Source organism: Desmodus rotundus, chromosome 2, assembly GCF_022682495.2.
Source record: "Desmodus rotundus isolate HL8 chromosome 2, HLdesRot8A.1, whole genome shotgun sequence".
Lineage (NCBI taxonomy): Eukaryota > Metazoa > Chordata > Mammalia > Chiroptera > Phyllostomidae > Desmodus > Desmodus rotundus.
The window spans coordinates 29823689-29844752 of NC_071388.1; the positions used below are offsets into that span (position 1 = coordinate 29823689).

Sequence of the window (21064 nt, forward strand, 5' to 3'; positions counted from 1 at the left end):
CTATTTTCATGTGGCAAGTTCTTTTCACTGTAGAAAAATGGATCTTAAATAATTCAGCCCAAATGTTGATTTCAGAAATAGCTTATGAAGTAAGTCTTCAGTTCTATTAACGTTTGGTAGGTGAGGCCCTGCCTAGCACAATTAGCAGTTGTAAGGTATAAAAGAGGAGTAAGACCTAACTAAAGGTCTTTTTATTTTCCTGGTGGTTGTGTTTTGTTCTTAAGTATTGGAAACAGTATCATTAAAAGAGATTTTCCCACTTTTAAAAGCTCTATTCTTACTACGTCTACTTGTGAGACAGCTCCCCTTTCACAGAAGCAGCCCTGAATTAGGCAGTAGGGCCACACACAGCATCGTGCTTACACACGCAATAGAACAGAGAGAAGGTCTGTCTGTGTGAACCAGACTATTTCAGACTGTCACTTCAGACAAAGTCATCTCTGGGGTAGAAATAGTAAAATATGTCTAGTAAAATAATTTCTAAATTATACTAGGAAGACTAGGGGGCTCATTCAATCTTTGCTTAATAAGCCATTAATAATGGCTTAATAATTAAGCCATTATTAATTAAAATGGCTTAAAAAGCCATTTATATGTGGCAGGGGGAGTGTATTCTCTTTATTTGTGTGTACATTGTGTCTAAAAACAGTCCCTTGCATATGCCTTCCATAACTGGATGGGTAATAGGTAGATAAATGGATAGACGGACAGGTGGATGAACAGAGGAACAGATGGGTGGATGGATAAGGAAGAGAGCCTTCAAAAAGTATTTGATACCCATATTACAACTCCTTTACATCTTAATAGTCCTTTACATTGCTGGAAATGTGGCTCAAGTCTCAGTCCACTGTGCTGTCACCAATATATGATTCATTAATCATATGCTCAAAGTTTAAAATGATGAATTGTCCAATCAATCTTCAACCAGTGGGAGAATTTTCTGCAATAACCCAGTGAGAAGCTTATTCAGTCTCTGCCTGGACATCTCAAGGAATCCTTTGTTCCAATGCAACATTTTCATTTTCAAAAAATAATTCACGTTGAAATACTTTTAAGTTTATAGAAAAGTGCTGGTATAATACAATTCTTCTGTTCCCTCTCCGTTTCCCCAATTGTTAACATTTCATCACAAATGTGTGCTCTTTCTATGCAACTAATTTCTATCTATCCATCCGTTTATCTATCTATCTCTAGAATACATATATGTGGCTGGGCACATACATGCATGTGTGTATGTATTATAATTTGAATTTTCTGAATCATTTGAGAGTGTGCTGCAAACATAATTTTCTAACACATAAACATTCCATTCTATCTCTTCACCTGTCCATCTGAAACCATGAGATCACAGTGATATCTCTAACCTCAGTCCAAAATCTCAGGGTTCTTTCTACTTTTCCTCCTTTCAAGGTTTGCAATTACCTTCTACAACAGTGAGATATCTGACCCTCATTACTCTCAACATATTTACTAATTTCATTCATTTATTCAGTTACTATTTGCTCAATATAATTAATCCCCCAGCCATGTTGGTCATTTCCTTCACTCACCCCTTCTGCCTTCTTACCTTCTAATTCCCTTCCCTCACCCACTCCCTTCTCTCGGGTCCAGTAAGCATATCTCTGGTGGGTCTTCTCTAGGGTCCTCCTTCCTCTGATAGCCATACAGTGGGCCTGCTGACAACTACTCCTCACCAAGATGGGAAGTGACAATGGGAAGAAAAGAGAAAATGAGATAGTTTTTTGTGTATTAACAGTTATTAGGAAGCAATTCTAGGATCTTAAAATTATGCCTATCAGTTCTACTTTTCCTTACCACAGCTTTGAAATATTTGAGGATAGGTTATATCTCCCAGGAATTCTCTTTCTTAAACAAGACCTGTCATGTCTTCTTCCTCTTAACATGCTTTCCAGGGTCTGGACCACTCTGAAAACATTCTCCAACATTTGTTGGTTGATCCTGTCATATGTATTATTCTGTTATATTTTCCCCATATGTGGCTACCACTCAATAAGAAGGAAAGCAGTGCCTGACTCAGGGTGCACTGAATTATGGACGGAATAGGTAACTGTCTTCTAAATGCCTTTCCTCTGTCATCCTCTCCGCCAAACTAAAACATTTGCTCCACTAATACTGGAAATTCTGTTGTTCAAGTTCACTTCACTGACTTTAAAGTAGTAAGGACCAAACACAAAGCGAAGGGCAAAACAGTGGTGTTTGGAGTAAAAGAGATCTGGGCTCCAATCCCAAATCTGCCATCAATTATTGGTCACTCAGATTTTAACCATGAAATACATATATCTTATATCATTATTGCAAGATTTAAATACAATGAACTTTTGCAGTTACTAGACAGAGTAGTCTCCTGTATATTGTTAATTATTTCATTTACTTTTGTTTGTTATTGTAAAATGCTTCCTAAAATAGAAATATCTTGAAAGGACACTTTAAAGTACAAATGTATAGCAAATAAAGTTATGTGAAACATTTTATTAATTATTCCTCCAGGACAGAATATATGTAATGCAACATAAGAATATTGGTTGCTTGATGGATGATATTTATAAAGAAAAATGGATCTAAAAATGAAGCATTGTGTTTCAGAACCAAGCATTTTTTATTTGACCATCCACATAGAATGAGTTTTTATATAAGCTCAGAACCCTTGTTTTCTTGAGGCTATTACCTCTTTGGTTGTACTATGCTACTCAATTTTAGAGTATAACAAACTATAGAGGTAGAACCTATGCAGTAATTTCTCAATAAGTACATATAAAGTGGATAAAGTTGATGAGTTAATAGAACAGCATTACTAACAAGGTCTAATTACATTATTAGTCTCATTTTTAAAAATCTAGAAAGTGTAAATAAGTGGGTATGTTTTTCCCAGTCAAATTTGTAAATATAATTTGTGTCAGTACTTTTTGTGTTTAATTTCAATGCAAGTTTTACAATAAAAATTGACCAAAATGTTTGTCTATAGTAGCTACCAAAGGTATGACTGGTCAAATGCTTTGTTCTGAAATTGTTCATTTTTAATATAAAAACACTTGGAAATAAGAATACCAACTGATGCTGCCCCCTCTTCAGTCCCATCTTTCTTTATGGAAAATAGAAAGAAGGTGAAAGGTGATAAATAAAAACATTGTCTGACAACAAATAATTCTAACGTTGAAGTATCAGGTAAAAAGGGTGGGCAAAATTCTTGATTTCTTTTATGTATTTTATACACATACTTGATGTGTCAATGAAATATTTATTTTTCTTTCAGTCATACTTGCTTCTTATTTCTTTTTATCTTCACCTTACTACTTGTTTCTTGAAATAATTGCTTGGCTCTTCTTCCATGATCCAGAAAGTCTTTGGGAAACAGGTTTTTCTCAACAAATACAGCTTTCAAAGCTAAAAATGAAGAAAATGACATGTAAATTGTACTTGAAAACGGACCCAATTAAATGAAATAGTGGGCAGAAAATATTCACGTTTCACTTATTTAAAAAATTGTGTGTTTTTGAAACCTACAGTTTCGGGGAGAAATTTTTCTCTTAAACTTCTGTTATTCTTTTGACTTAATTTAAATGTAAAAGTTAAATTTTACCAAAGTTGGTTCAATTAATGCATGCATATAATGATAAGATCATTTTAACAGCAGAAGACTAAAGAAGATTGTTTTCTATTTTTGTTTATAATATACTTAACAGCTATCAAAGACTCATAAAAAGCCCAGGAGAAATTATTCTGTATTGGAATAAGACAATTAAAGTAATCAAAACACAGTTTGACTGTCTGCATGACTGAACAAGTACAATTGCAATCACATCCTTTTCAGATGCTTTGATCTGCAGAGATCTGTGGCTTCAGGGGAAAAAAAAAAAAAAAAAAGAGCCAAATTATCCCCATGAGTGGTTATATTGCACATCAGTGAGAAGTAAGAAGGAAATTGTGCCATGCATTCAAAAAAATAATTTTGGCCTTTTGCTTAATTTTATCATTTCAGCAAATGTTTATCAAATGTACATTATGCACGATGTTCTCTACTCAGGCATAAATGAGGCACAAATATAACTAAGTCACAGGCTTTCTTCTCTGGTAGGAAGTAGGAGCAGTACCCAAATAACCAAAATATCACATAAAATAGGACACAGTTCTGAAAAGATATAAGCAATGGGAATTGTGGTTAAGCCTATAAAGAGATTACAATAATATGCAGAAACCAGAGGAAAAGCTTTAAGAATCAGATGCTGTTGCAAGGGAGCGTGAAGTCCAGATGGGATTTTCACTGATAATGAGAATCATGGAAGAGAGGAAGGGTTACCACGTGGAAAGGAAATCCAACTAGAGGGAACAAAGTAAACCAAAGTACGGGGAAACAAGAAGCACTGTTCAGGTAACTCTGAATAATTCAAGAACCTTCCACAAACATGTAAAATAGATGAAGGAGATGGAAGTTGAATGAGGTAGAGCTGGACAGAGAAGCATTTTAAATGCCAAGCCAAGGAATTTGAAATAAACTATGTAAACATTGGGCAACTTCACAGTATAGTGGCATCTTTATATATTTAAATTAAAAAAAAAACAAAACCCAAAACTCTGAACTTTCCATTCAAACCTAACTATATTAGTTAATATATCTCCCCTTTTTCTCTTGAATCTTATACAAGAACAACCAGGAAAATGAGGGAAAACCACTCTGCAAATAAATTCCATGTCAGGCAAAACCTTAAGACAGATGTAACCTTCAGCCTACAAAACATGAAGAAGGACAGCCAAACAGCTGGGACTGGGCAGAAGTCACACAGGACACAGTGATGAGAGTGGAGAGTGGAAGTGGAACGGCAGCAGCAACATCTCAGAAGTATTGATGAAGTGACAGCAAAGGTGAGCGGCTCACCCTGCAATGCCAATACTTTATCCGTCATTGACACCTGTGGGTGTACACAGGGGTGAACAAGGCTGGGTTCGAAAGCCCTCCCTTGCATCCCCTGGTGCAGAGAAACAGAGGAGGCAGGGCCACCCAACAGTCATACTCATAAGCCATTTTTTGCTAAAAGCAGTCTGCAGCTCTGGGTTGTAAAAGCTGAAGGCCACACTAGTCATATCATGAGTTCTCACCCAGGGACCTACTACAAATTTCAAGTCTAAGCAAAGCCAATTCATTAGGCTTATTAATTAAAAGAGAAAATTTAAAAATAAATAATTGTCATACCATGGACACAGTAGTGTTATAAGCAAAATTTAAAACAAACCATTTTTTTAAAAAAAGAACAGCAAAATGAATCAATATGTGGACCGCCACCATTGGATAGAGAAATATTGTTACTGAGCATTTGCCACAATTTATTTTTTAAAATTTGAAAAAACACTTGCTTCTCTAAAGGAAGATCACAGAACAAAATTGAAAGAACTCAGGGAAGAAACAAAGACACACGGGAAGTGGTAAAATGTGAGCCATCAGGACTGAAAAAAATATCACAAGTGAGGACAGACATATGGGAACCCGGAATATACAAATGAGAAAAACAAATAATAAGATGAAAATTACCAAGAGAACAAATGAAAGAGGAAAATGAGAGATGTTGAAAAAAATAGATCCCACGAACACATAAATGGGGTGAGTTCTTAAGATAGAAAACCAAAGCTGAACAAAGGTGTCACGTAATAAAACTGTCTTCATGTAAGCAACAACTTGACATACATAGGAAGGACATGCAGTCATCCCCCAGAGTCACCCGGACTGGATGCAGGAGCCTGTGCTCAAGTCCCTTATGTAAAGTTGACAGGTGTTTGGATACAACCTAACGCATCCTCCCGAAACTTAAGTCATCTCTAGATTACTTATAATACCTTCTACAGTGTAAATGCTATGCAAATAGTTGATATTCAAAATTGTTCGGGGAATAATGGTAAGGCAAAAAGTCTATACACGTTCAGTACACACTCCACCATCATAGACCTGACTACATAGTTCATATTGGCAACAAAGTAACGTTCTTTATCTAATATTTTCAATAGGCAGTTGGTTGAATCTGTGGTTGTAAAAGCCACAGATGCAGAGGGCTGACTACTGTGCACTAGGAGTAGTAGACTCTGAATAGTCAAAACCAAGGCATAGCCTAGTAAAATTATTAGACTTGAAAGATAAAGACAAAATCATTTAGCAATCAGACAAAATGATCAAGTCACCTAAAAAGGGAGAAATATATCTTGCATTAGATATCTTCATGGCAGTGATCAATACCAGAAGATAGCAGAGCAATACCAAGAAGATAATCTAGGAAACAGCATGTGAGGTATGAATATTACAAACATCCAAGCCGTGCCTCAAATCTGAAAATAGCAAATAGTGTCAACGTGCAGAGAATCCACACGCCATTGTTCCCACAAGTCCTTTATAAGAAAATTACAACAAATGTAATTGTTGTAAATGTAAATGTAATTGTAATTACAACAATTACAATGAACCAAGAAATGACTGAGGAAAATTGGGAAGAAGATTTGGTGGTGAGCACTGAAAATATTTAAAGGTAGAAGTGAGACTAAAATAATGTGTGGTTTCGGACAACATAACAGAAGGTATATGCAACATGTCTGACAATGAAGAAATGATTTAATTAACAAAAATTGGGAGGGTAAGGGAGAAGAAGCTTTATTCATGATAAACCAGTAATAGTTAACAAATGACTTAAACCGAGTCAAGTAAGAACAATAAAGCAAGTTTAAAATAAAGGTAGGCATAAAGAAAGATCATATTATTGAATAAATTGGGAAGAGGAACAGGGAGAGGGGAATGGAGAAACATGTTTATTAAATTGTCACTCTGCATGGACCTAATAGTGTCTTAGAGAAATAAAGGCCTAGAGGGATAAATGAACCTGGGATTATAAAGGCACCGCTAGAAGAAACATATAACAATTCTCCAAATAAAAACAAAGAAAAAATTACAGATCCAGTAAAAACCTCAAAGTATATGTAAACAAGAAATAGCATAAGAAGAATGTGACAAATACAGAGCTAAAATGTCTAACATACCCATAAAGGTAAGTGTGGTCAATTTCATGATGAAAGAAAATCCTTTAGTTGGATCCGAAGCAAAAACCAATGCACATTTAAGGCAAAGTGCAAAGTTTTAGAAAGAAGCCAGTCCGAGAAGACAAATCCCATGTTATCTGACTCATAGGTGGAATCTAATGAGCAAAATAAACTGACAAAGAAAACAGAACCAGAGGCATGGACACATGGAACAGACTGACGGACGTTAGAGGGGAGGGGGTGGGTCTGGATAACAGGAGATGAAGAGATTAACCAAAGAACGGGCATGCAGAGCCCGCAGACTCCAACAGCAGTGTGGCACAGCCAGGGGAGGCTGGGGCTGGGGCTGGGGCTGGCTGGAGGGGAGGGAAGCGAGGGGATGGAGGACACCTGTAATAGTGTCAACCAAAAAAAATTTTTGAAGCGATTCCAAAAATTTGAAGTAAAAGGATTGAAAAGTATCTAGGCAAATGAAAACCAAAAGAAAGCAGAGCTCAAAATCCAGAATCATAAATGCATATAAAAACCCTCAAAGGAAACATAGAAGCTCATAATCATGGTTGCCAGAAATAGGTGATGATAGGAACGGGACAACTCCGACTCAAGGAAGGGAGGGAGACTTCACTGAATAATTTTTTTACTGTTCTAGTATTAACACTGTTTAAATATGTTGTGGTATTTTTCCAGCAAAAATGAGTAAACCTGGAACTACCTCATACGTGAAGCTACAAATGAAAACACTTTCCATCTGCCTACCACAGTGGGGGATAATGTGGATTTCTGTACCTTAGCAGTTGGTCCTGTCCCATCTCACTACAGATTAGCACTTTGGAATCATAAGGATTCTGAGTACTCAGAGCTCTCCTGGATTCACCGTGGGAGCCAATATGGTACTTCGGAGATAAACCGTAGCTGTTTTACTGCATTTTGTCTCTAAACTAGAGGAAACATTTTCAATGTAATCAACCAGTTTTCAGGACAATTAAACCAATAACTAACTGATAGGCCCTTGTAAATATCTTGAGAGAGACCATCTTGCTGAGATAATTCATTTCTTTCTTATAGTTAAAAAACAGATGATAAAAAACGCATATACAGAAGTGGATCCCTGTTTTGGGGACCTGAAGCTAACTAACACTTTTGGATCTCTCTTTAAGAAAAAGAATATAAAATTACAAATACAAAATCATTCATGAAAGTGCCTGTTAATTTAGAATGAGAAAAAAAATCTCCACGAATTACTGGAGCTTCGTAGAGTTGAGTCCTTTTCTTCTGAGATCTCTTTTAGGAAACATACCTGAAATGCTTACCTGGAAATGATTCCTGCTTGTACACTTTACCTACATCACTCCAAAACTCGCAGCAACCTTCCTAATACTCACAAGAATATTTGTAGGGGAGCTGCACAAAACAAGATAATCTTCATTGGTGTTGTTGGCAATCTCCTTTATGTGGCAAAAACAATGTCAAAATTAACCTAACACCTTCCAACTGGATAATGGTAATCATTTCTTCTCACTCTTCAGAGTATATTGGAAACATCTGCTAGTTTAATGGCATATTGTTTTTCTCTAATGATTTGGGTGAGTCTGCAATATATTATGATACATGTTAAGAAACCATTCACCACTTACTGAACTTATCTAAGATTATTAAAAAATGTCTTTAGCCTTTCTCTGAAGATTATTTTCTTGATATATTAACTTGGCAAGGCTAAAGTTTTCAGTTGTTCAATTAATACTAATTTAGATATTGCCTCAACAAGATCCTGCTGATGTAAATAAAGTCCCTAAATCAAGAGACTTTAAGTAAGAAAGATTATCCTGGACCCAGCACACTGGCTGTCTCTCTGGAGCACACCCACACCTTTCTCCACTTCTTCCTCACTTCTTCCCCCAGGTATGAACCTTTGTCTTTCTTTCTCCTAAGCTCCAAGGGCCCTTCTTTTGCCTCTATAACTTGTTTCCTGAGCCCACGCACCCCAGCTGGCTCATATCTTTCTACTTCTGTGACTCTCTAAATGAATGTTCTCTTATAATTGGGGGAAAACTAAGGAAGATTATCCTGGATAATCTGGTGAGCCAGATGTAATCAGTGGGAAGGTCAAAAGCAGGGCTGAAGCTTCCCTACGAGAGGAAAGAAATTCCACCGCTGGGCAGCAGTTTCTGCCTGGGCCCAGCTTGCCCACGATCTTCCCTTCATTTTGGACTTGGTCAGCCAGCCCTCACAATCCCATAAGCCAATTCCTTGTCATACATTTCAATTTATGGTCCTGCTGATTCTGCTTCCCAGAATCCTGACTGATGTGCTTGCCATAAATATACTGTTTACGACAGAACAATTGCAAAGGGAAAGTGTTCTTATTGAGACCAATAAGCTGGTTTGCCGAGTTTCCTGTAGTTTGACTGGGATCTGTTGGATACTCCTTGTAAAGAAAGTTTGTGTTTATTTAAATATACAGCTTATCTTAAAGCACCCTTCTCTTCCCACATAGGTGCTAACATACGAACCTCAGGGGTCACATTTCTTGCTTTCTGGGCCCCACAACTCACTTCAAATCTTGGACAGTAGTTCTCTCAAACTACAGACAACACATATGGCTTCATGGGGTCTCATCCCTTCTTCAAATCTTCTAATGGTTTCCCTTCACATGTAAACCCAGCTACATGGCCCCATGTGGTCTGATTCCCAGCCCCCCTTTAAACTCATCTTGTACGAGTCTTTCTCTCTCTTACTCTGTTCCAACAAAACTGACTTTTTTGTCCCTGGAACATGTCACCCTTATTCCCACCTCAGCAGCTTTACACTTCTGTCCCCTGTCCTTAGAGTAATCTGACCCTGATTCTTTGGGGACTACTTCCTTCTTCCAGGATTCTGCTCACTGATGCTCCCCCCTCTAACCCATCTTATCACATTATGTTGTTTCCTTTTCTTCATACCTCATATCAATATCACTATACAAACTTGATCTTCTTCTTATAATTACTTATTCACTGTCTGTCCCTCTCCATATGATAAATTCACTGGCAGCAAAGACTTTGTCTGCCTTTATGTCTCACATACCCCCAGCCCCCAGCACTGTGTCTGGTACATGGAAGCTGTTCAAAAAACATATTTGTTCCATCCATGCTGTCACAAATGGCAAAGCTCCTTCTTTCTCTCTGCTGCGTAGAATTCCATTAATAATAAAAAATTTTTTTAATCAATTAAAAAAAACATATTTGTTGAATAAATGAAGAAATGAATGAAGATATCTCGAATCATGCCAAAGGGTGGGCTCTGTCCTCACACTTTGGAATTCTTACATTCCAGAGACCTGATAGCTTGGCTCGCTAATGGTAATAGGGGGATGGTTCTTGGGCCATACCTCCATGTATCCATCCACTTGCCACAGCCCTCACTCTTCAACATCTACTGTTATGTATAACCATTCACATCCACTATGTCCTACCTGGGAAAATATGATATTTATACATTCATCTCCTCCCTTGTTGGTTGACTGCATGATGAGATTTTTTTATGATGATAACAAAAGGTGTTCTTGAAACAAGAAAAATAAAAGATACCGGAGTCATGAAGCTATTAAAAGATTTTCACTAAAAGGGAATGAAAGTGATTTTAATGAAGCCAAGTTAATCTTTTGTCATCTAATTCTTTCCTTGCCCCCTGATTGGCCACTAATCAAATGAATACTAGTGGCAAACCTCACAAGGTGCCCTGGTAAGAAGGGACTCGGCGACTATGTAAGTATAGCACTGAAGTGACCAGCTGTTGTTAGTCTAAGAGTGTCCAGTATTCTGAAAGCCTTCCTTTAAGTGTACATCCTCCATCCTGTTCTAAGTCCTCTCGATAAGTGCTTCTCAAACTTTAATGTCCCTTAAAAAATCACCTAGAAATCTTGTTACAATGCAGATTGTGAGTCAATGTATCTGACTTGAGGCCTGTGATGGATGCTACATTTCTAACTTGTTTCTGGGTCGTGCTCGTGTTATTACCCACTGCCCACATTCTGATGTCCAGATTCTTATTCCTAAATCTAGACTCTAGATCAGTACTGCCAAGCCATCATTGAACTTCAGTTATCAGCCAGGGGACAAAGCTACAGAGTGGTGAGGAATAATCACAATGCTGTAAGACTCTTCATATGACTCTTAAGTGATTGTTATTCAGGACCTGTAGAGACTTCTTTTTCTTAAAAAACAAAACAAAACAAAACAAAAAACTATTTTTAACAGCTATTTTAGGTTGACAACAAAATTGAAAGGTAGGTAAGATATTTCTCATAAATCTCCTGCTCCCAGATATGAATAGCCTCCCCCAACATCAACATCATTCACCAAAAAGGTGCATTTATTTTTTACCCAGGATGAATCTACATTGACACATCATAATCAACCCAAGTGCAGAGTTTATTTGAGGTTTGTATATTTTGGGGATTTGGACATAAGGACGATGATATACATCCCTTACTATACTATCATACAGAGTATTTTCTCCCTCCTAGACAGTTGTCTGTTTCTTCTATTCATCTCTTCTCCCTCCACCCCTGGCAACCACAGATTCTCTTACTTTCTCCATAGTTCTGCCTTTTCCAAAACATCAGATACTTGAAATCATACAGCATGTATACCTTTTCAGATTCACTTTTTTCACTTGGTAATAGTTATTTAAGATTCCTCCATGCCTTTTCAGAGCTTAGTAGTTCATGTTTTTAAAGCTGAATAATACTCCATTGTCTGTATGGACCACAGTTGATCCATTATTTATTGAAGGATATCTTGGCTGCTTCCGAGTTTTGGTAATTGTGAATAAAGCTGCTATAAATATCCATGTAAATATCCAGTCCTTTTCAACTCCTTTGGGTACATACCAAGGAGCATGATTGCTGGATTGCATAAGAGTATGTTTAGTCTTGTAGGAAATCATCAGGTTGACTTCGTACATGATTTTGCATTCCCACCAGCAAAGTACGAGAGTTCCTGTCACTCCACATCCTCATCAGCGTTCGGCATCGCCAGTGTTCAGGATTTTGGCCATGCTAACAAGTGTGCAGCAATATTTCATTGCTGTTTTACTTTGGATTTCCCTGATAAAATATCATGTGAAATAGCTGCTGAACCTTTAAAAAATATTTTTGCCTCTAATGAGTTCTGTTTTGTATGACCCAAATGTTGGTGGGTGTATGTGACCTTTCAAGGTGATTTGGGGCTATCTTGTCAGCACAGATATGAAATTACAGGAAGGATTTTTACTTCTACAATGTCTCTGAGTTTTGTGTTCTTTCTGGATCTTTAGTTATTTCAAATTCCCTGACGTGAATCATGTGTAGTAATACCTCACTTCTTTTTTTTATTTAATGTTTAGTGTATTTTTTCCATTACCATTTTGTCCCCTTTTACCCCCTTCCCCAGCAATCACCACACTGTTGTCAATGTCCCTGGGTCCTTTTCCCTTTTCACCCCATCCCTCCACCTCCTCACTTCCCCCACCACTAGCTCACCCTGCTCTCCATCTGTAAGTCTGTCAATATCTCATTTCTTACTCAAAATGAAAATATTTATAAATGTTTTCTTCTTCAGTTTTAAACATTTGTTTAATTAAGAAGGTTTTTATATCAATGATGTTTTCCTTATCAGTACTAGATTTAAAACTATATTCTAAAGCAAAGATATAGTAAACTAAATTTTACTAAAGGCATGTATATATATTTTTCACCAGGAGTTTTAAGAACTATAGGGAGAAATTTTGTGTTTTGATGGAAAACCATGGATTGTCAGGTGGTCAGATTCTACCTGAGTTCACCATTTTTTTAAACTATCTTGCTACCTCTTTGTAAAATGCAAGTCACCAATGGATATGTGGTCGAGGACTACCTGTCTCATCTGGTAGAGTTTGGAAATGCCTGCAAATTGGACTGGAAACTTACCTTGCACCAATTATTAACTCTTACCAAATTTTCTTTTTTGTTTACTTTTTTCTTTTTTCCCCAATTTTTAATTCTTCCACTTTCCTACAACATTTGACTACAATCATCTAAACTAACTTTTCCAGTTCTCACATCTGACTAAACCTGAGAACGAAAACCCAACAATCTTTCCGCTGTCTTCTTCTCAGCATCTCTGGGAAACCAGGACCACTGATCTGGGCCACCACCTCACAACTTATATGAGGTCTGTCCAGAAGCTATCCAGCCATGTACTGTGAAAAATAGAGACATTTATTGAAGAAGACACCAGATAAAAGGAACATTATACATAGGACAATGACTCCTCAAGTCCCCTTCAATGTTGGCGCCTTGGGACCTCACACAGTTCTCCCAACCGCCATCACCTGCCCCACCATATTTTCCTGAATCTCATCTACAGTCTGAAATCTCTTCCCTTTCAAAGGTAATTTTAGTTTTGGGAAAAGCAAGAAGTCACAGGATGCCAAATCTGGGCTATAGGGAGCTGAGTCACCTGTGTGATTTGGAATTTCACCAAAAAACTCTGCTTGAGACCTGATGCATGAGTGGGTGTGATGTGAGGAAGCTGCCAATCACCAGTTGCTCATAGCTGCAGCCTTCTGAATCATCTGAATAGTTTCCACGGAGGAATGTTCAAGCTTAATGCAAAATGTAATGCAGATTCATTGCTCTACTTGCTCAGTCACTTTGAATGTGATGTCCACGTAGTACACATGTTCACCCAACGACTTCTACCACCCCCACTGACTAGTACAGTAAAGTCATCATTGTTCACACATGCACATTCCAGTCCACTCTCCTTGTCTGCCAGGTTACATCAATGTCATGCAAACCATTCTCATTATATTAACAATGGCTGAACACTTTCCGGACAGATCTGGGTTTTTTTCAAGTGGTTTTGCAGGAGTGACACCAACAAGAATCCCCAAAAGACATCTTGTTAGATCCTGCTCTGCTCCACCCAGGTTTGTGATCACCTCTGAGCTGTTCAGTTATGAGAGAGATTCCTTCATCATGAACAAAAGTGGGGTGGCAAATGATGTTGAGCATTCCTGATCCCTGTGCTCCTGAAAAGTGGAGACCGTTAAGAACTCTTCCCACCTTTTTTTTGTTCGGCAAACAGAAATCAGCAAAGGAACATCTGCTCTCTCATATTGAGATGAGACCCTCTCTACCCTTCCTCACAAGTCTAATGAGACTCGGGGATTCGCTGACCTGTCTCTAAAACAGTGCAGGCCTTCTTCCTTTCCTTTGAAATGTTCCTCTTTAATGAATATTCCTTCCATTTCATAGCCTAATTGAAATCATCTGGGTTCACCCCATTCATTCTGTCTTTGACAGAACACCACCAACAGAGCTCACCTGAGGTATCACCAACGCAGCATTTTCTCTGCACTGGCAGTTTTAAAGATTTACTGATTCAAAGTGAACTTATTGGTGAAACCTGACCCAGAGCCACTTCTAAGTGGATTTTTGAATCAGGCATATCAAAGAGGGGTTTCAAGCTGTTTGTGAATCCACGGGGAACAACTTGGAAGCTAAAGAGAGTGTGAAAGACTTTTCAACTTGAAAGGGAAGGAAACGGAATACAAAAGGATATTACAGACCCAGTAGGTAAGATTAAAAAGTCACCTGGGAATTACGAAGTGTTGGAAAACTGTCCCCAGTTCCAAAGTGATAGTTTAGAACACCGCCACTAAGTCTGGCAAAAAGCCTCTCCTCATACAATTGCCAGGCAACCTCTACACACTGTAATTACAGTGATCGCAGGGATGTGGGCAAAATGCAGCGCGAAGACTTAAGGGACACTCTGTAATGGTAGAGTGGAGTGGAGAGATTGGTAATTGAGATTTTTTAAAGTTCTCTTTTGTAATAACAATTTTTAAATTGAGCAGTATTACATTGAAAATGAAATGAACAATTTTAAATAAAAGATAATATTATAGTAAAATGGCTGGTTTCAGAAATCAGCATAGGAATAGGCTGCCTAGGGAATATAATTTGCACAGAATTTGAACAAGGAAGGCTGCACCATGCAGTATTAATAACATGGACATTTCCTATCTAGGGTCCATCTTTCACTAGTATGTGAAACTCTGTAAGTTACTTAAACTCTTTATGTCTACGTCATAGAGTGCCATCGACTCTGTATACAGAACAATAGGGACAATAACAATTCCTATATCATAGAGCCGTTTAGGGGAATAGCAATAAAATACTATCAACAAAGAAAATGCATCAAACGCTCATTTGGTGTCAGGCCCTGTACTAAGTCATCACATGGGTTATTTCACTTAACACCCATGGTAACAGTATGAGAGTAGTATCTAATATAATGTCCATTCTTAGTTGAAGGAACTAAGACACAGAGTTTAATTGACCTGCTCCGGGCCATATAGCTAGCAAGTGGCAGAGTCTTGATTTGAAGCCAGGCATATGCTGAAAATTTTGCCTTTACACTTTTATTGTCTTGAGTGTTCCAAGTTTTATTCCCTCTATAAATAGAAATCCTCCCAAAGGACAACTGTAACCATTAACACCTTATAACTTAGTAGAAATAATGACTGCAATTTCAAAGGTTACAAAATATTATAAAGAAACAGGAGTGGGAGGAAAAAGCGTGAAGAGCCAGGTGAGTGATAATATGCCAGTTATTAATTTACTGGACCTGAGCTCCAAAGTCACTCTTCACTGCTTGTTCTGTGGTATCTGGACTGGAGTCCTGTAAATATTTCTCCTTTGCCCAAGGGCGTGATGTTGAACTCTGTCACTAGAGGGCACTAGAGAGACACTGAAGGAGAAATGGATTTCTCTTCCAAGTGGTGGTTCCTGTCATCAAACTCCTGTAGCAGTTTCTCCAGCTCTAGGTTCATATAGAATTGAGTTACTCAGTCCCAAGCTCCTCCAGCTCCCCACTCTGGTCATGCAGATATGGCTTCTCCAGAGCCCAGAGCCAGAAGCTTCCATTGTTACCCTCTTGGATAGCTTTGCTGCAGAGTGCCACCTGTCTGGCACACCCCAGAGAATGGCTCTTCATAACACCCCAAGAGGCATGCAGAGTGTGACTCCCTGTGCATGGCCTCCGATGCACACCTGTAAAGGCTTTGCAGTGAGTGCTGAGATATGGCACCTCCCTGTATATGGTTCCCCCTGGCTCCCCTCAAAGCAGACTTCTAGCAAGTTCTGCCTGCTGGGTGGGCATCTCCCTTGGTCTCTCTGTCTCAGATCTTTACATCTGCTATTCCTGTGTTCTTTAAAGCTCTCTTTGCTTCTTACTAGCCGATGTTCAATAATGCTCACATATTATATCTAAAATCAGAAAAAAGTGAGTTTAAAATTAAAATTAATTCTAAAATAAGCCTGTATTGCCTGTAGTTGCTCTTTAGTTGCCCTTCTTTTTCTTTCCTTTCTACTTCAGTCAGTTTTTAGAGAAGTGTTAGCTTTTCCTGGTAGACATCCCATGGACACCTCCATCTCAACATATTCTAAAAACCAACTTTCAACCACCTTCTTCTCCTGTATTTCTCTCTCAGTGATAGTCTCTCTTTTGACATAATTATCCAAGCTAGAAACCTGATGGTCATACATGTCTTCACAGCTCATCGGGTCACATAATTCTTTAAATTATTTTTCCTGAACATTTTTCAAATTAGTGCTTCCTTTCTGGGGCCTCCTTATTGTCAAAGTAATAATAGATACCATTCCATGAATGTTCCGTATGTGCTGGTCATTGTGGTAAAATTAACCCCCTCGACTCTGAGAAGGAAGTATCATTATCCCACATTTTGCAGATGAGAAAATTGGGACTTGGCAGCTTATGTAATTTATCCAGACATAGACAGCTACAAAAAGGCAAAATGCGGGTTCAGAAGCAGGCAGCTCTTTGTGAACCAGTCCCCACTACTATACCCTGCTGCCTTCGTTCTGGTCTCTTTGAACTGCATCCACTACTCCGTTCCCTGAAAGCTCCCTAAAATCCAAGTCTGGTCAGGTCACTCTCCTGTTTTAAATATTTCAACAGGAATTTTATTTCTGGATAGGATTTAATAGGTACTAGCAGGCCATTCTTTTCTTTGCACCAGATAGGAAAAAAACAACAGCAAAAAGAACCTGGAAAATTACAGAAATAAAGTTTTAAAGCCATCAGGGGGCTGTGGAAGCAAAGATTATCAGATTAAAAATCTAGAGATGGTAGAACCCTTCTTAGATGAGCTGAGATTGCTACATATTTTCTTCCCTCTGGGGACTTATCATGGCTGGGAATTTCTGAGAAACGGGTTTACCATAGACAGAGAGGCTATTCTAAGGGAAAGTAAAATTAGAAAAGCTTTTGATGACTGTGTGGGTTGCTGTGATGCATTGGAATCTGGAGAAGTTTCATAGCTGTGGCCAGCGTTCCCCATAGGGCACATCCTGAGTGCTGGGGTGGAGTGGGAGGCGGTGGACGGGACTGGAGAGGCAGCGCAAGGCTTCCTGCAGTCTTGCACTTTGGAGACGATGTCCCACTAGAGGGAGAGGTCTAAAACAGACAGACATTAGACGTCAGACGTGAACTAAGAATAACTAAACTGTAACCCAGCACTGACCAAGCTCAATTTCTAATGGGATTAACGTGCTTGGCCCCTCATGCTCTCTGCTGAACTAAGGAAAGGGTGTCTGGGAGAAAATTACATCAATTTCAGTATCTATAGATCTTTTATACATAACTTCTGTCATATAATAAAAATTGTACAAAAATTACAGGACTTACAAAGAAGGAAAATGTGACCAATAACAAAGAGGAAAAAGTAGGCATTAGAAGCAGACACAAGAATCACATATATATTGATGTTAGCAGGCCAGGACTTTAAAATTACTATCATAAATGTGTTTTAAAAAACAGAGAAAAAAATAGAAAAACTGGATGAAAACGTGAGTAGCTTTGACTGAGAATTATAAACTATATAAAAGACATTGAAATGACTTTATAGAACTGACTTTATTGAAATGACTATAGAACTTTATAGAATATAGATAGATAGATAGATAGATAGATAGATAGATGATAGATAATATGAAAATGGGAACTGATCACAAAGGGGTTAAAAGCACACTGGCAAAACACAGAATTACTGAATGCAAAGACAAGTCGATACAAAATATCCAGAATGAAGCTTTATCCTGGCTGAGTAGCTCCGTTGATTAGAGCATTTTCCTGATATGCCAAGATTGCAGGTTCAAGCTCCAGTCAGGGCACATAAAGAATCAACCAATGAATGCGTATATAAGTGGAAAACAAGTAGATTTCTTTCTCTCTCTCCCTCCCTCCCTCCCTCACACCAGCCTCTGTCTCTCTAAAATCAATCAATAAAAAGTTTTTAATGAAGCCCAGAGAGAAAATAAAATAGAAAGAAGAACATAGAGAACATTTGTTATATTCTGAAAATCTAATGTGTATAATTGCAATCCTAGAAGTAGAGGAGAGTGGGAGTTCAAAAAAAATAATATTTCAAAAGATAATGGTTGAGAATTATCCAACATTGAAGAAAGGTGCATTTAAGAATTCCTATCACCCCAAGCAGTATAAATACAGAGAAAAATAAATTTATACTCATCATGATAAAATTTCTGAAATGAAGGATAAAGAGAAAAACCTTTAAATCAGCCAGGAAAAAAAGATACTATGTTCAAAGGAGCAATAACGATATTAAGAACTAGGTTCTTAAAAGCAAGGAAACAACGGGATGATCTCTTTCAGGAGTTGAAATTTTAAAAAATCCTGCTATCTAGAGTTGTAAATTTAGTGATAATATCCTTCCAAAGTCAAAATAAAATAAATGCATATTTAAGAAACATAGAAGTTAAAAAAAACTTAGTCAGCAGCAGCTCCACATTATAAGAAAAATTGCAGAAAATTCTAAGACTGAAAAAAAAATTGGATGGAAACCTTTACCACAAGAAAAAATAAAGAGCACAAGAAAGACTATTGTAACTTCTAATCACTAGAAGAATAAAAGAGATATTAAAAATGAAGAATTCATAGAAGACATAAAATAGAGTAATTCAGAATATTTGATTAAAGCATCCTGATGAATCCTCAGTTCTAATATAGTAAATACCAAGGTCCTTAGCACACAGTACACTAAGTGCTCCATGACTAGGCCCCCATTTACCTATCTAGCCTTAATTCTTATCACGCCCCTTCTAGACCCCAGCTATTTGGAACCATGTGTAGCTACCTCCCTTGGCATCCTTTGTCACTCATACCTCCCCATATCTGCATATGCCACTCCTTTGCCAGAAATATCATCCCCCTTTTTTCTTACCTCAGTAATGCCAACTTAGCATTTAATAATCCACATGAGGCATAATGCGATTTCTCTGAAAAACCATCCATGAATCTCCATGTAGTCTCTATCTCTACTCGCTGGTGCTTATCTCTATCATGACCCTTGTTGTAAAACATAATTACATTTGTTCTGTATTTGTTTTTTTTACTCTGTCTATTTTTCCAACTCGTCCTCAAGATTTTTGAAAACTAGGCCTCTGTGTGTTAGCTCTGTGTCTCCAGCATCCAGCCCAGGGTCTAACACAGAGGTCTTTCAATATCTACCTTAAGAAAGATTAAATACATAAACAAGCAAATATTGTTTCAGTATCAGCCAGTTGAATACTTTATGATATTATTACACACAGCATGTTCCAATCTCCTTCTATCCTCCACACCTTTACTTCTAAATGGCACACTTGTACCTCAAACTCAACACATTCCAGACTCAACTCTACTGTTGGGCGTCAAACTCAGTGACTGAGTCACCATCCAGTGAGCCATGGCAGCCAACTTGGAGTCATTTGGACTTCTGTCCTACCTCATCCTTGATGTGTCTTTTCTTACATTGCTTCCTTGATACTGACTTTCTGTTTCCCTCCCTCACCCTGTGAACTTCTTCTCATTTGAAGTCCCAACTCAGACATTACCTCCACTCTGATTTCCTTCCTATACCTGAGTCAGAGCTGAGCTGGCTTCCTTCTTAGTGATTCCATAGAACTTCATCTGTGGTGTCCTGTGTCGTGCATTCTGTTGTCCTCACTAGTTCGCCTCTATCTCTCCCTCAAGTCAGTGAAATGTTAGATAAAAAAGGAATTATTGTCACTTGCAGAGAAGGCAAAGGACGAACAGCTGAAGAAAAATTTAAAAGAAGCAATAGAGAAAAAAACATCTTCTCAAAACTGTGTGGAAATTACAGGAAATTTTGAAATTAAGAAATCCAGCGAGGAAAATTCTCTTTGAAAATGTTATTAGAGTCTTTTAGGTATTTTAAGTGTTTCCATCCAGCCATCAGCCCCACCTGCCCACACACGTTCTCCCTGTGCATCAGGAGGATTCATCTGGGGATGAAGGAGAACGTACAAGCTTCCTCACATAAATAGGCTTTCACAGGGCTAAGGAGAGGAGCTGGCTGCCCTGACTGCTGAGCTCTCCAACTTCCTGCTCTCCCCTTGTGAGTGCTCCCTGTGCCCCATTTCTCTTGCTTCAGCTCTGACTCCTGGCTCCATGCTGGTTTCCTCCTGTGTGCCAGTTCTGTGTCTCAACTGTCTTTACTCTCTGTCCTAGCTCTCTGAAGCCCTCTAATTGTCTGTTCCCCAGGTTCTCTTCTGTCTGTGACTCAGGAGGACAAGATTAATGCTCCCCATATTTATTCTTCAAGATGAATCACCCTGGGGAAAAACAACAGGCTGATAGACTGAAGGCCCTGTGAGAAGCACTAACAGTTATTTAGAGCCTTAACATTTGTGGGTTCACGTTTTTAAAAGGAATGAGCACAAGTCATAGATGACCCTCATGAGAGCAAATAAATGATGGTAAATTTAGAAAAGAGCAGCTCTGAGAAAAGGCAAAGGAAGTGGTAACAATTAGAGTGGAAACTCTCACAGTAAGGAACGACAACTGTACCTTGCTCTCGAGTGGAATTTCCACAAACAAAATGCTGACCAGCTGTTTTCCCTTTCCGTAGGAAACTGGTCAGAGATGAGAGGCCTGACCTTCCTCAAGTGTGGACGTGAAGAAACGCCTCCCTCCTGCAGTGTTAG

General features: G+C 38.3%; 1 protein-coding gene across 7 annotated transcripts in view; it reads right to left on the reverse strand.

The window, feature by feature from the left end:
• Nucleotides 1-2446: 2446 nt before the first annotated feature.
• The window catches only part of WDR49 (WD repeat domain 49), a 124113-nt gene continuing 105495 nt past the window's right edge, over nucleotides 2447-21064 (reverse strand). For 4 of the 7 annotated variants that reach the window (XM_045197651.3, XM_045197661.3, XM_045197655.3 and 1 more), the window contains one exon: nucleotides 2448-3402. In XM_045197651.3, the coding sequence (XP_045053586.2) occupies nucleotides 3272-3402 (131 nt within the window). In that variant the 3' untranslated portion in view covers nucleotides 2448-3271. Of the gene's footprint in view, nucleotides 3403-21064 lie in introns of all 7 variants that reach the window. The other 3 variants (XM_045197678.2, XM_045197681.2, XM_045197672.2) reach the window with 3 other exon arrangements.